The sequence below is a fragment of the Lissotriton vulgaris genome, chromosome 9, assembly GCF_964263255.1.
Source record: "Lissotriton vulgaris chromosome 9, aLisVul1.2, whole genome shotgun sequence".
In the NCBI taxonomy this organism is placed as follows: domain Eukaryota; kingdom Metazoa; phylum Chordata; class Amphibia; order Caudata; family Salamandridae; genus Lissotriton; species Lissotriton vulgaris.
In genome coordinates, this window is record NC_141697.1 from 259,332,886 (window position 1) to 259,347,442 (window position 14,557).

The 14,557-nt window shown below is 42.1% G+C and overlaps 1 protein-coding gene across 1 annotated transcript in view; it reads right to left on the reverse strand.

Moving 5' to 3' along the window:
* Window positions 1-13,430, reverse strand: part of PROX2 (prospero homeobox 2) — a 96,718-nt gene extending 83,288 nt beyond the window's left edge. Inside the window, exon 1 of the mRNA XM_086936610.1 lies at window positions 11,870-13,430. Coding sequence (XP_086792736.1) covers window positions 11,870-13,357 — 1,488 coding nt within the window. The 5' untranslated portion in view covers window positions 13,358-13,430. The remainder of the gene's footprint in view (window positions 1-11,869) is intronic.
* Between the last annotated feature and the right edge of the window lie 1,127 nt (window positions 13,431-14,557).

Sequence of the window (14,557 nt, forward strand, 5' to 3'; positions counted from 1 at the left end):
GGATTCTGAGTAGATAGAGGAGCACATGACAGATGTCTTCCCCTAATCGAACCTACACAAATGTCTTTCCTTCCACAGTCCAAAGAATTCAGCCCTAAAACCGTGGCTTAGTGAAAGCAAAGGAAACTCTTTCGTCTCTCATTAGTAAATCTGTTCTAACAGACCTCTTTAACCCGCTGGAATTGTAGGTGGTATTGTTCATTCAAGAGAGCCATTGGGTATATATATAAATACATATATATATATATATATATATATATATATATATATATATATATATTTTTTTTTTTTTGAACAAAGGGGGCGGCACAACTGGATACTAAATTCAGCTTTTATTCACACAAACACTCCACCAACGCGTTTCAGCCTCACGGCTTTTCTCACGGTCAGTGAGTCCTTCCTTGCAAGGAAGGACTCACTGACCGTGAGAAAAGCCGTGAGGCTGGAACGCGTTGGTGGAGTGTTTGTGTGAATAAAAGCTGAATTTAGTATCCAGTTGTGCCGCCCCCTTTGTTCAAAAATTAATTTTGGGGCTTGGATCCAGCTCTTGGGCAGTGCACACGCTGTCGAGCGCTCTCAGGCTTTGAAGGATCACTTTGGATTAATATATATATATATATGAAAGGGTTGTGGTGATAAGGTTAGATCTTGAGGCACACTTTGACACTTTACTGCTGATGGATTCTAATCAGTGGCGGCTCCTCGATGGAGTGCTGTGGGGCATTGGGGCGGGGGAAAGGGCAGGGTGGGGTTTTTTTTTTGGTGCAGGACACTTCTTTGAAAAAGTTTCCATGGGGAAACGAAACGCGTCAGAACAAGTCCCAATCCTGTTGTCCCCTTTCAATTAAAACGGCTAAAAAGTGAAGTACCGTGTGCGGCTCAGTTTCTTTCCGCAGGGGGAGATGTTGTGAACATTAATATCGGCCTGGTTCCGCCGAAGAGCAAACCACCACCACAAGAGCGCCAACGCTCTCCCAACTCGAACCCAAGTGCAGGACTCGATAAAACGGATCGGGAGAGAGGTGCCGCCGAGGACTGGACCTCGGTATTGGTCCTAAGTCAGTCTCAAAAGTAGGCTGACATGGGGAAACTTCTTGCCAACAAAGTGGATTACTGACACAACAGGATTCAACTCACCACCCACTGGAGTAGGCATGGGCGGAAAATCCGTTCCGCTCGCGGATTTTGCGGATTTTCGGGAAATCCGCAATCCGCGAGATTCGCGAATCTCCCGCAAAATCCGCAAATCCGCGAGCAGCGGATTTTGCTCGCACTGCTCGCACTGTTCGCGTGAGTTCGCGCCCCGCGAATAAGTGCAAAATTGCAGAAATACGATCTTAGCAAAACTGAAAGTAACTACTTACCAGGTTCAAAAGTTCAGGCTCATCATTAGTAGCCATTTCCTGTAGTGCTTCCTGAGGGGCCCCTCCAGAGTTCAGTTGCCAGTTGAAACTATTATGTGACCCTGCTCTGAACCTCAGAATAGTTACACATATGCCACAAAGGTCCTGAATTACAGCTAAGGGAGACAAGCAGGAGCCAGGCTGGAAGTTAAAATCCATTAATCAGCCCCTAATTCATTATTGTCAGTTGGGGCAGGGCAGGTGTTGTAACTAATTTTGCAACAATGAAAGCACTTAGCAAGTGCAAAAGATCACTAATCAGGGCGCACTAAGGAAGCAGGTGCCAGCTAAAAAAATATTCTGTGACACATTAATCAGCCCCAAATTAATTCAGGTCACTTGAGGCAGGGAAGGTGTGCTTTGCTTTGCCGAAAATAATGTACACTGGACAACCAGAGGGTGTGGTGATGAAACAGAGGGTGGCATGGGTGGGCCAGAGGGTGGCATGAGTAGTCAGAGAGTGGCAGTGGTGACAGAGAGTGGCAGTGATGAAGAAGAGTGTCCCAAACAGGCTGGACACGTAGAAACAACAAGTTCGCAAAACTTGCGACCCGACAGGTAAGTTCGCAAATTGCGAAATTGTAAAAACCCTCGCGAACTGGCAGAAACACGGGCGAACACAAAAAAAAAAATCCGCAAATTCGCGGGAATTCGCGGATTGCGGATTGCAAATCCGCAAATCCGCAAAATTCGCGAACGCGAGATCCGCAAAATTCGCTCATGCTTACACTGGAGGGTTTGAAACACGAACAGCCGTTTGGACCACAAGCCCCAGAATGCAGCAACAAGAAGGAAGTGATTTCATATAGTTGTGCCATCGGAGGAAATGAAATATAAGTTAAAACATCGGGCTGTGGAACTTATGGCATGTTCTTTTGGTGCAGGACACTTCTTTGAAAAAGTTTCCATGGGGAAACGAAACGCGTCAGAACAAGTCCCAATCCTGTTGTCCCCTTTCAATTAAAACGGCTAAAAAGTGAAGTACCGTGTGCGGCTCCGTTTCTTTCCGCAGGGGGAGATGTTGGAATATATATATATATATATATATATATATATATATATATATATATATATATATATATATATATATATATATATATATATATATTACCTACTGGCGGTCGCCAGTAGGTATATATAGTTAGGATTTTTTCCCTATGGGATTTTTGAAAATTCTATGTCTAATAACTTTGGCGTTTGTGGACGGAATTGGCTGAAATTTTCAGGAAAATGGAACATTTTGTTTCTGAGCAGCCCCTGACAATTTGGGGGGGTTTCATCAAGGGGGGGCCGAGAAGAAAGGGGGGTCCCAAAACGCGTTTTTCCCATGTTAATTTCCATAGGGCGGTTGGCCTCACTTTTAGCTCGAACGGCTGAATGGATTTGCACGAAACTTGGCAAAATTGTAGGGACTGTTAGCCCGATGTGCCTTTGCTAGGTCTCAATATATGTGCTCCAGTGGATTTTGAGTAATTTAGGTTAAAAAAAAGATATATATCTGGGGGGAGCCTAACCACACATCTGATCTGATTGGCTGTCAGCACTTCATCCAAGAAGTGTTGGCAGCCATCTTGGGACCAATATACATGATAGCACCTCATTAAAAAGCATTGTAGTTAATAGAGGGTTTTAGGACTTTAGTTACATTATAAATCATTTGTTGATGGTACCATACTCGTTTTAGGAATTGTGGTGGGTTCTAAGGTGATTTTACCATGTGAAAAAACCTTCTGCTGTGATATCATGAATATTGTTTGAAAGAAAACTAATATCTCATGATTTTCCCACAGTGGTTTGGAAGGGGATCTATAAGCTAAACTGAAAGCATATTTTCTGTAAATTCACATTATCTTTCTCAGTCATGTGAAAATGAAGTCTGACATTCTCAGTAAAACCTGTACATCCAACAAGGACAGAGACTGCCAGTTGATTCCTTTGTGCTCTACTGCAGCCTCCTAAAGTGTTCTAAAGAACAACTAGAGCGCTAACAGTCCTACGTATTACAAAGGTATAGCACACCTGGAGCCATCGTGATGGGAATAAAGTGGTAACTCTTAAAACATTTAATTTAAAAAGGAACAACATGAGGGGGTATATTATGCAATAGAAGGTATTATTAGTGCTGCAGAAAGAAAAATTAGGGCACATTTTGAGTGACTTTTCAAATCCTCTTCTATTCCATTAAAAAATTCTGACATGCAGTCTCCCAAAATGGCCACCAGAGACAAAAGAGCCCAAATGTAGCCCAAATATCACCCAGATGTAGCCCAAGTATAGCCCAATGACAGAATGTCCCAGAGTGTTCTAAAGAACAACTAGAGCGCTAACAGTCCTACTTATTACAAAGGTATGGCACACCTGAAGCTATCTTGATTGGAATAAAGTGGTAACTCTTAAAACATTTAATTTAAAAAGGAACAAAATGAGGGAGTATATTTTGCCATATGAATTATGATTAGTGCTGCAGAAAGAAAAATTAGGGCACATTTTGAGTGACTTCTCAAACCCTCTTCAATTTCATTAAAAAATTCTGACATGCAGTCTCCCAAAATGGCCACCAGAGACAAAAGAGCCCAAATGTAGCCCAAATATCACCCAGATGTAGCCCAAGTATAGCCCAATGACAGAATGTCCCAGAGTGTTCTAAAGAACAACTAGAGCGCTAACAGTCCTACTTATTACAAAGGTATGGCACACCAGAAGCCATCTTGATTGGAATGAAGTGGTAAGTCTGAAAACACTCAATTTAAAAAGGAACAACATGAGGGGGTTAATTTTGCCATAGAAAGTATGATTAGTGCTTCAGAAAGAAAAATTAGGGATCATTTTGAGTGACTTCTCAAATCCTCTTCTATTTCATTAAAAAAATTCTGACATGCAGACTGAAACATGCACTTTGAATACCAGCAGCAGACGTCCCTGGTGAGCAGTAGCTTTACTACAGTGATCTAATGTGCAACTAGAGTGCTAACATTCAGAATTTATGGCAAATGTGTGACACATCTGTATGCCTTCTTGATGGAACCAAAGTAAACAAGCATTGAAAATGCAATAGATCTTGCCCTCGTTTAAGTTAAAGCCATTCTGTTTGTAAGGAGATGGCTTTTTAGCTTTGCTTTTATTAGTGTTTTTTCAACTTTCATGTAAATAACATGCATCTGTATGCATATAAGTATATGTATGCATGCATTTATGTTTGTATTTATATAGATATACAGATTATATATGTTTATATATGTATGTATATATATATATATTCACTGAAAAAACCATAGGTTATAGACCATATATAGTTAGGAATTAGCATTTACAAAACCTTGAAAATTCACTGAAAAAACCATAGGTTATAGACCATATATAGTTAGGAATTAGCATTTACAAAACCTTGAAAATTCACTGAAAAAACCATAGGTTATAGACCATATATAGTTAGGAATTCGCATTTACAAAACCTTATTTTACTCACACAAAACCATTGAAATTCCATATATAGTTAGTTGCACTAACTATATATTGCGCACCCACAATCCACTGCTGATGATGTCACATATGACATCATTCATGACATGGTCAGTGACATCACTGATGACATCACTGATGACATCTCAAATGACATCACTGATGACATCACTGATGACAACATCCAGTGACTGTATGTTTCTGTAAAGTTAAAATATGTCTTACATATTGAAGAATGAGTGGATGTATAAGTGTCTGGATGAAGGATTTATTAGGTGCATGACTGACTGTATGAGTGAGTGATTAAATGTGTCTCAATGAGTGCATGGGTTAGTGACTAAACTGTCTTAATTTGTGCATCATTATGTCTGTTGTTCTGTAAACTGTTGCATGTGTTGATAAGTAGCTATATGAGTAACTATATGGGTTATTGATTGGTTGCCCAAGTATTTGTATGGGAGACTGAGTGTGTGTGTGGGTGGCTGGGAGGTGTATGACTCTGTGCATAGATGTGTGAGCAGTTGATTCACTAGATGTATGGTTTCAAAAGTGCATGTGGTAACAGCTGTATGGGCGGTTGACTGTGTGCATGAGTGTATTGGTGAGTGAATGAATATCTCAGTGCTACATGTCAAAGTAAGTACATATGTAAAACACAGTACATGTGAGAGTTGACATATATAAATAACTGTGCATAAGAGCCAGTGAATGTGTGAGTGGCTGTATGGATCATTGTGAACTTGTATCAGGGATTGTATAAGAGAGTAAATATGTGTTAGTATATGTTTGAATAAGTAAAGTTTGTATAACTGTATAGTTGAGGAAATGGAGGTGTGATTGATTCTTTGCATGACTGACTAGGTGTGTGAGTAACTCCATGGATGAGTGACAGTCTGTGAGTGTCTGTTTACACTGATTGTATCTAAGGTTATATTAGAGTCTGAAGAGGTTCATCGTATTATCACATGAATGATATCATCAGTGATGTGATCAGTAATGTCAAATGAGATGTCATCAGTGATGTCATCAGTGATGTCATTTGAGATGGCATCAGTGATGTCATTTGAGATGTCATCAGTGATGTCATCAGTGATGTCACTGACCATGTCATGAATGATGTAATATGTGACATCATCAGCAGTGGATTGCGGGTGCGCGATATATAGTTAGTGCAACTAACTATATATGGAATTTCAATGGTTTTGTGTGAGTAAAATAAGGTTTTGTAAATGCGAATTCCTAACTATATATGGTCTATAACCTATGGTTTTTTCAGTGAATATATATATATATAAAAGGGTTGTGGTGATAAGGTTAGATCTTGAGGCACACTTTGACACTTTACTGCTGATGGATTCTAATCAGTGGCGGCTCCTCGATAGAGTGCTGTGGGGCATTGGGGCGGGGAAAGGGCAGGGTGGGGGGGTAGTAAACTCCAGAATGCGGGCAAACAGAGTTGTGTAGTATATAAATAAATAAATAAATAAAACGAATTACATTACGCGCTGCAACGCCGATTTGGTTCAAGACTTTCCCTTTGATTCATTAGGAATTAGTCAAAAGTGTCTGAGGTGCCAATGAGTCCATCAGGACCCAAAAAGCCTGATTCAGGTCCTACCCACTCCTGCAGCACAGAAGTGGTCAACGTGTCAACGCGGATCTGACCGTGGGTCCTTACAAGCTGTGATTTTGTTCAGCAAAGTTGGACTGCTTGCAGTACATGAGGCAGCACCTAGCAGGCTCAGAATCTCTCCTGAGTGGCTCTGTTGACTTTCTCTAGTGACCGTAGATGCTACCAGTCTGTGTAGACCTGGTAAGTCAGTCTTTCCCACATTTGGGGAGGTTGGTCTTCCAACTCCCTACCAGAGCCCAACGAGGGTGCAATGTCTTCTTCAACATCCTAAAAGGTCTTTAGGGTCGATCTTGACTCTTTGGCAACTTAATACCAGCAACTCTTCTTGGTAAATGGGGTTGCTGCGTTACCTCCGTACACAACACCAACTCCTCTGGTGCAATTCCCCACACCACAGCACACCCTCCTGGCTTACGAGGTCATTGCTAAGGTGTCCTGTCATGCTGGTTAAACAATTAATTCAACTATGGCCCCCTATGGGGGTCACACCAATGAGGAAGTACAGGCTTGGCACTCCCACAACAGCGCTCAACGCACGGCTCAGTCCACCATGGCCCTCTACTAGCATACTGCGGTCAGCGAATCAATCCTGCACACAGGCACCAACCTCATCAAAGCATAGCTGTCTCCTCACACAGGGAGTCCTTTTGGAAGACTCCCCACTAGACCACCCGCCCTCCAATGCTCTGATCTTCCTCACGAGGGCACAGTGGTCGTGGCAAGCATGCTGGTGTTCTAGGCTTCAGGGCAGGTGGTCTTGGTTTCTGGGAGTGATGTTCCCTCACCCAGCAGGGAGACTAGCAGCCCCCCCCCCCCCCAGTCCTGGTCACTGCCAGACGTCTTGCAGAGCTTCCCCTGCTCATGAAGCTTCTTTGGCTGCTTGGCTAATGCCACATTTTGGTATCTTAACCTTGCCCCTAACAGTCCCTTTTTAGACACCAAATATGATTTAGGGTCTGAGTCTTCGAAGTTTTATGTTTGAGTTTTGTTGCTTTTAAAGTATTCACTTTTCTTTCTCTTCTTCCCTCTTGAATGGCTATTTGTTACAGCAGAAGATACTTTGAAGCTGATAATCCAAAACACAGGCCCCGGGAGTGACTAAAGTTCACACCTGGATGTCAGCCACAGTGATTTGTGCATCAAAAGGTTAATCCTGGACTCCCATCCTCACTCTATAACATAACGTAACATGTGTATTTGCAGCACTCTACATCTACATGATGTAGGCCAAGGGTGAGTTAAGCACACAGCAGCTAAACTTTAAAAATGTGAGTGAGCATGTGGGCCTCACTTCAGTGATTCAGGGTAAAAAGGACCTGTTCACTACGCGGTATGCTGCCACCATTGCGCGTGGTCTACTGAACTCCTTGGTGAAGGCAGTAGCCTTACATCACTATACGGGTAGTGCTTTGGGCATCCTGCCCAGTCCAACGAGACCACAATCCAAGAGACAGGCCGATGTCATAGTGCACACACATGATGTGTGTTTGCCTATGACAGCAAAAATCAGCATTAGGGATGCAGGCAACCATACAGTTGGGCACTCAGGGCAGGGGTAGATGTATTTTACCATGCAGAAGACTTTTCCATCCCAACAAACGAACCAGCTCCTAACCTGGAAAGGTTGGGAGTCTGGATTAGTAAAAACTAGTGGAAATCTGTCAAAATTCCCATGGCTCAATCTAGCTCTGTGTTTCACCACAAAGTCTAACCTTTGCAAAGAATTGGACCATCTCAACAACCTGGGATTCTTTCTCTTCATTGCCATCAAATATTTCAGTGGCTTATGATCTGTGGGCACTAAAAACAAAGTGAAAAACAAGCATAGGTGGAACTTATGCAGGCCTAAACTATGGCCAAGCACTTCTTCTGAACAGCCGCCGAGTTCTGCTCTTGCCGGATGCCTCTGGGTAGTAATCTCCTACTGATAAAGGCTACCAGATGTTCTCTACCTTTGACATCCAGGTAAGTTAATACCGCTCCAACTCCTTTGTCAGAGGCATCCTTCTGTAGAATGAAAGGCTGACTTTAGTCAGGTGCTTTAAGTACAGATGCAGTGCATAGTTCCTTCTTCAGTTCCTCAAATCCCTTTTGACACACTCTGCATTCAATAATACTTTCCTGGAAAGCTTCTTTTAGGTCAAATCAGTCAATTGGACAGGTATACTTCCATAGTTTATCACAAAGTTTCTATTATTCACTGCGTGAGTCCTAAAAAGACCCGCACTTCAGTCTGGGTAGTAGGTACCACCCTCTCAATCACAGATTGAATTGTGGCATTCCAACAGGCGTATCTTCCCTTTCCCCACCCTATGCCCAAGGTAGACTACAGAGGATTGCCCCACCTGACACTAATGAGCTGATTAGGAGTTAAGGTGTTATTTATTGCCTCTGATAAAAACAATACTACGGGGTATGTATTTATCAAGTGCGATAAATAACATCTATTATGAGTTTATAGGGAATAACATGTGGTTTTTGGGGTTTAACACACCAACATCCGCATGAAATGGTAAATACTATATGTTTTCCCTGTTTACATTTCGGCAGGTTTGACCTGTTGCAATGTAATGAATGTTGGATCATATAGTGCGTTCGATAATTATTGGATGCATTAAATAAAACCAAACTCTTAATTCCATCCAGTGCATAAAAATGGGTTCACGCACAGGACAATAAATAATGAGCCACTCATAATTAGGCCCTTAGATGCCTTGATGGTCAGTTTTGCCTCTTATATCATTGTCAACACCTGTTACAGGTGGTCCTTCCATTAACTGCTGAACACCACATTATCATCCAAATAGGCCACCCAGAACACCTCCAACCCTGCAAGAACATGGTTCACCAGGCGCTGAAAATTGACAGGTGCATTTTTCAATCAAAAGGGTATCACCTTATACTGGTATAGCCCCTCTGGCATAGAAACTGCTGTCTTCTTAGCATTTGGGGGCCAAAGTGATCTGCCAGTATTCACTGTTCAGATCCAAAGTGCTCAGATACTTTTCAGCACCCAACTGATCTACAAGCTTATCATCTCTGGTAATTGATTGTGGATCGGTTCTGGTTACCTTATTGAAGGTTCAGTAGTCCACACAGAACCACAAGTCAACAGATCCTTGCATTGGTACTAAAACACAGTGAAACGTCTGCAAGTCTTATTTAATGGTAAGGTTGTCATTTGGCCACAGAATCAATGCTGTAGTCAGAAGTACAAACTTCTAAATCTCCTTGCTAAGCAAAATTCTACCATCGCGAGAGGCTGACAACTGGGATGAACTAAGAAGATCTTTAGTCCAGTTTAGGTTGAAGTACTGTAACATCACCCATGTAAGCATTACCGTGGCGCTTTTTGTTACTGTACATTTTAAATATGCAACTCAATATTCTATAGGTTTTTTAACCTTCTTTTTTTCTGTACCACATTTATCATGCACAAATGGACTATGAAACTCGTTTTACTTATTGTCTATTTCTAAAATGAGATTGAAGAGTTTGTAAATGGTTCGCTTTATGTAATGAGCTGGTTTGTTTATGCTCAAATAAAAAAAATTGAAAAAGCATTACCATGGCTGAGATACAGAAAGTGCAATCTTCCAGAATAAGACAGTCAATATGTACTACAACAAAAAATGCATTAACGTTTGACCCCGCCCCGTCCCCCAACTTGTAAGTATTTCAATGGCTTCCAGTACACCAGCAGCATATCTCTTTTTATGCGCACAGTGTACAAAGATTTCTGGGGAATAGCTCCAATTAATATGCAATGGTTGACATCCTGTGACGTGCCTGAACAAAAATCCAAACACACCACTCAAATTGAAGCCAGTTTTGATGCACTAACCAAACTTCCACTATTTTGAGAAGGTTGTGGAAACTTCCCTCTTTAAGGATGTGTTTGGAGGCTTTCAAGTTCAACTTGAAATACTCGCCTGCCTATAGTTTGAGTGCCGCAAAAACACACAGTGCCCACACCACAATTACTTAATCAATACTTTGATAGGGAAAGAAACCAATTTATTGTGACTTCCCTAAGACAATATTTACTTTGTGTCTATTATTTTATACTTTTTATCTTTTTCGAAAACTTATAACAGAAAAAAGGACAATACATGCACAATATTTACAAGACTAAATGCACTTTCACGGACCTCTCCCCTGTTGTTGTCACTATAGTTTGAGTGCCAGCATCGAGCATGTACAAAGTCCTAAACCCCTGCTATTATATAACTATAATGGCCTGGAGGAACCACTTCTACTATTACACTTCTGAAACATGAAGTAATCACCACATGAAAAAGTAGAAAGGCTACCAAGCGGACAACAACTGCGACAAGAACGCTTATGGAAACAAGCAACTTTCTGGAACATTTGAAATTGTACTCCATCATGCAAGCACATGGACTATATGAACCCTCTAAATAAATAGTGTACTTCTATACATATATAAATGACACACCCACCTTTATTTTAATAAGAATACTCTGGCCTGTTGACTGCATTTTGGAATGTTGGATGTTCTGTCGACGATGCCTGTGAGTCTGAGGCAGATTAAAATATGGCCCAAGGCAGAAACAATGTATCAGTACCACAGGGTGCTCTACTCTTCCATCAGTCCTCTTGAACCACAGCACACACTTCTTCACAGTTTAGCTCAAGGAAGCCAGTGGTTTCCACTGACACACACTCTTCCCAACCAATGCCAGCGCATGGCACTGCACCATGCACCCGTTAGTCCATGTGAAACCAGCACCCAGCTCAGCCACGGAGTTAATTATTGGCAAGACACTGTGCCCCATTCTACTCATGGGCAGCCGTTCCCTAGTTCTGCACCACAGTCTACCTGTGCAAAGCTACACTGCCTCTTACTGAGGTGATTACTTGTACTGCAATCTATCGTTTAGGACCTGGGTGTGCGGATGTTTAAGCGCACAGCACTGGTAAACTGGCTGAAGTGCTAAGATTGTAAGGTTAAGACATGATCAAAAACCTGGACTGCTGTTATCCGGTCGCACGAGGTTTTCAGTGGTACACTTCCTTCCCTCTCCCAGCTACTTTTTGTAGCTCATTCCTTGCTACATTTACTTTGATTACGTTTAATTTCTCTCTAAACATCTATTTTCATGAGCTATACTCCAAATTCCTATGTTACTTTTGATACAACAAGAGGCGCCTGATTGTCTAAAGGCAACCAGGAAGCCTCAGAAGGCTGCAGTAGTATTTAGAAAAGGGGAAACTGAATGACAAAATGACCACACTCGGACATGTAATTCTTTCAAGTGAGACCTAAATCAGGGTAATACAGGAGTCTTCAAAGGTGAAACTTTGACAAGCACTACCATGACTCCCAAGCCCCAGTGTCCTCAAAGGATACATTCATTGTATTGTAAGAGGCTCCATCCATCAGCCCGTGCATGTCTGTGCATTCCGTCTTCGGTTGCGTAAGACCATAGCTTTCCAATGAGTTGGACCTGAAGGGCAGCTCGTAGGGCTGGTGGCTCATGTGATATGAGTTTGTTCCTGATCTTGGAGGAACTGTCTCCCAAGGTAAATCCACTGATCCTGGAGAGGACCTATCTGATGACGTGGAAGGGACCCTAGCTGAGCTGCTGAGCTGGCCTGCTTGGTTGAATCCAAGTAAGTGGCTGAGAATATGGGTTTCCTGCACCTGTGGAGCCATAGTCAATGGATATGACAGAGAGATGTGGGGGTACTTGTAAGGTCTGCTAGCCAGTTTTGGGCTCCTGGGAGGTGATGGACTGTTTAAGCTTTTGTTCATGACAAGGGACAAAGCTTCACTCTGGGTTTCTGTTGGGGAGCCGACACCATTTTTGTTACAAGAGCTATTAGAATTCCTTCTGCTGGGATGTCCTCCAAGGAACACTTCTCTGGGAAGTGAAGAGGCAATATCACTCTCAGCAGGGATTGGTGCATCTGGAGTGCTGCGCTTCAGGGCCACTTGCCCCAATGGTGAAGGAAACTCCTTAAACACAGCGTCCACTGTCTGTGTGATTGCACTTGATAATTCTTGTTTCAATATCTGGGAAAGTTTTTTCACATTGCGCAAAGATTCTCCCTCCAAGACTTTTATCTTTGACACAGGGCTCCAAACAAGATCTTGATAGTCATCAAAAAAAGGGTGTTTGTCGCTATGATTCAAGGATGCTTCCTTTAAAGTCATCTGCCTAGTTATTTCTGTCCTTTGCTGACTCGGATCAGAATCGCTAAGTTCATGGACTTGTACGAATTTCTTCTGCAGTTGCCTGAGCTGCCTCTGTAAAGCCCGTAGTTGCTTCTTCAGCTGTTGGCATTCCTCTTCTTTACTACTTCCCCAGGATGGCCTTGTTGATTCTATGAGGAGGTGGCTTATTGGTGATGCAAGCCTGTGTTTTCGCTTGCTCTCCACGTGATTTTCTTCTTCCTTCATCACTGGCTGTTCCTCCATTCTCTCCATGCCAAGGCTGGTGTTGCTTGGAGCAAAACTCATCCCTCTGATGATGCTTTCCACCCTGGCCCTCTTGGCCTGCAAGTGCTGGCTGAAGAGCTGTCCAGCTTCATACACATAGGGTGACGGCCTCTGGGGTGAGGGAGAATGTAAACCTCCTTCCTTTGATGAAATGCTATTTTCTCCATCCTCCTGGATGCACTCTGCAGAGGAGCATCTCCCTTGAGCTCTGGATGAAAGTGCGACGTTTCGGTCCATTCCTGTTTTCACTAAGCTCTTCCTCAGCATGTTAGATATGATAGATTCATGGTGCAATGGGTCTTTGTATCGGTGTCTGTGAATATGTGCATTATCCTCCCTAAAAAAGCCAGAGCTGGAACATTCCGCAGTTTCAGTGTTACAGAGGCCATGGATCATAGCTCAAAGCTGTCAGGTCTGGGATCGGAGATCGGATGAGATCACTTGTGTAGTGATGGTAAACAGGCCCCAACGTCTCACGATCTGTTTCTGAAACAAATAGAAAATAAAATAAGAAAAAGTTACTAACTGATAGCACAAAGAGACATATTCTATTTCCTAACTTTTAGGACTTGCACCATCTTCTGGTAGGACTAGAAACGATGCTTTAGCCATTCCATATTCCGTGACTCCTGGGAGCACTCTTTTTTTACATCATTTGCCCAACTTGCTGCCTTCTTTAGCATACATGTTAAGCTATCCTGTATTCTGGGACAAGGCGTTGGGAGCTGTAACCAAAAACAATGTTCTCTCAAGACTTATTCTTACAAGGGGTATTAGGATTTGCTATTGTGGAAAAGTGTCAAATATCAGTTGTTCTGCCGTTAATGCTCCTGTTATAAAGTAAAACTGCCAGAGGTACCCTCTGAGGTGTGCTTACTGGATGAATTTCCTGAGCCAGGCTTTGTCAAATTTGGATGGCCCTGTAGTTCCTGATTGTTTTGACCTTCTGTACTACAGATGTATCACCTACATTTAGATTCATTCTCCACCTGTTTCCAGAACCATCAACTGATTGTTTCTGTTCAATATGTTTGGGATTCTACATTCTACCGTCATTTAATTACCCGTTTGGTGCCTTCAACTTTTTTCAAAGCATTGATGTCCTGAGGAAGAGACCCCCATTTTGGCAGCAGGGGTTGAAACGCTGTTGAAATTATAATAACAGTCTGTAAGCAAAAAATCTTTCTGAATAACTTTGTATTGAATATTTGGTTTTTATGTAGTTTTTTGTTGTTGCTGTTTTTCACTCATCCATCGCCTTACACTGACAACTGCATAGTTGCACTTGGTTTTATTTTATCACCTTTATACTACATATAATATTGAACTGAGACACATCAGCATACATCAAGGGATCTTAGCTTTGCAACAGCTTTTTGTATAACAAAAGCATTGCTTGCTTTGGAACCGGTGTTTGACATTTTTCCACATAATGCCATCGTAATACCTTTTGTGAAAAAAACGAGTCATGAAGGAACATTATTTTTGACTTACAACTTAAATACAAACATGGAAAGTGATCAAGAACTACAGGTGTGGGCATAAATAGAGTTGGTAGTGGTTGGATACTGTATTGAAAGGATCGAGTGTAGTTGT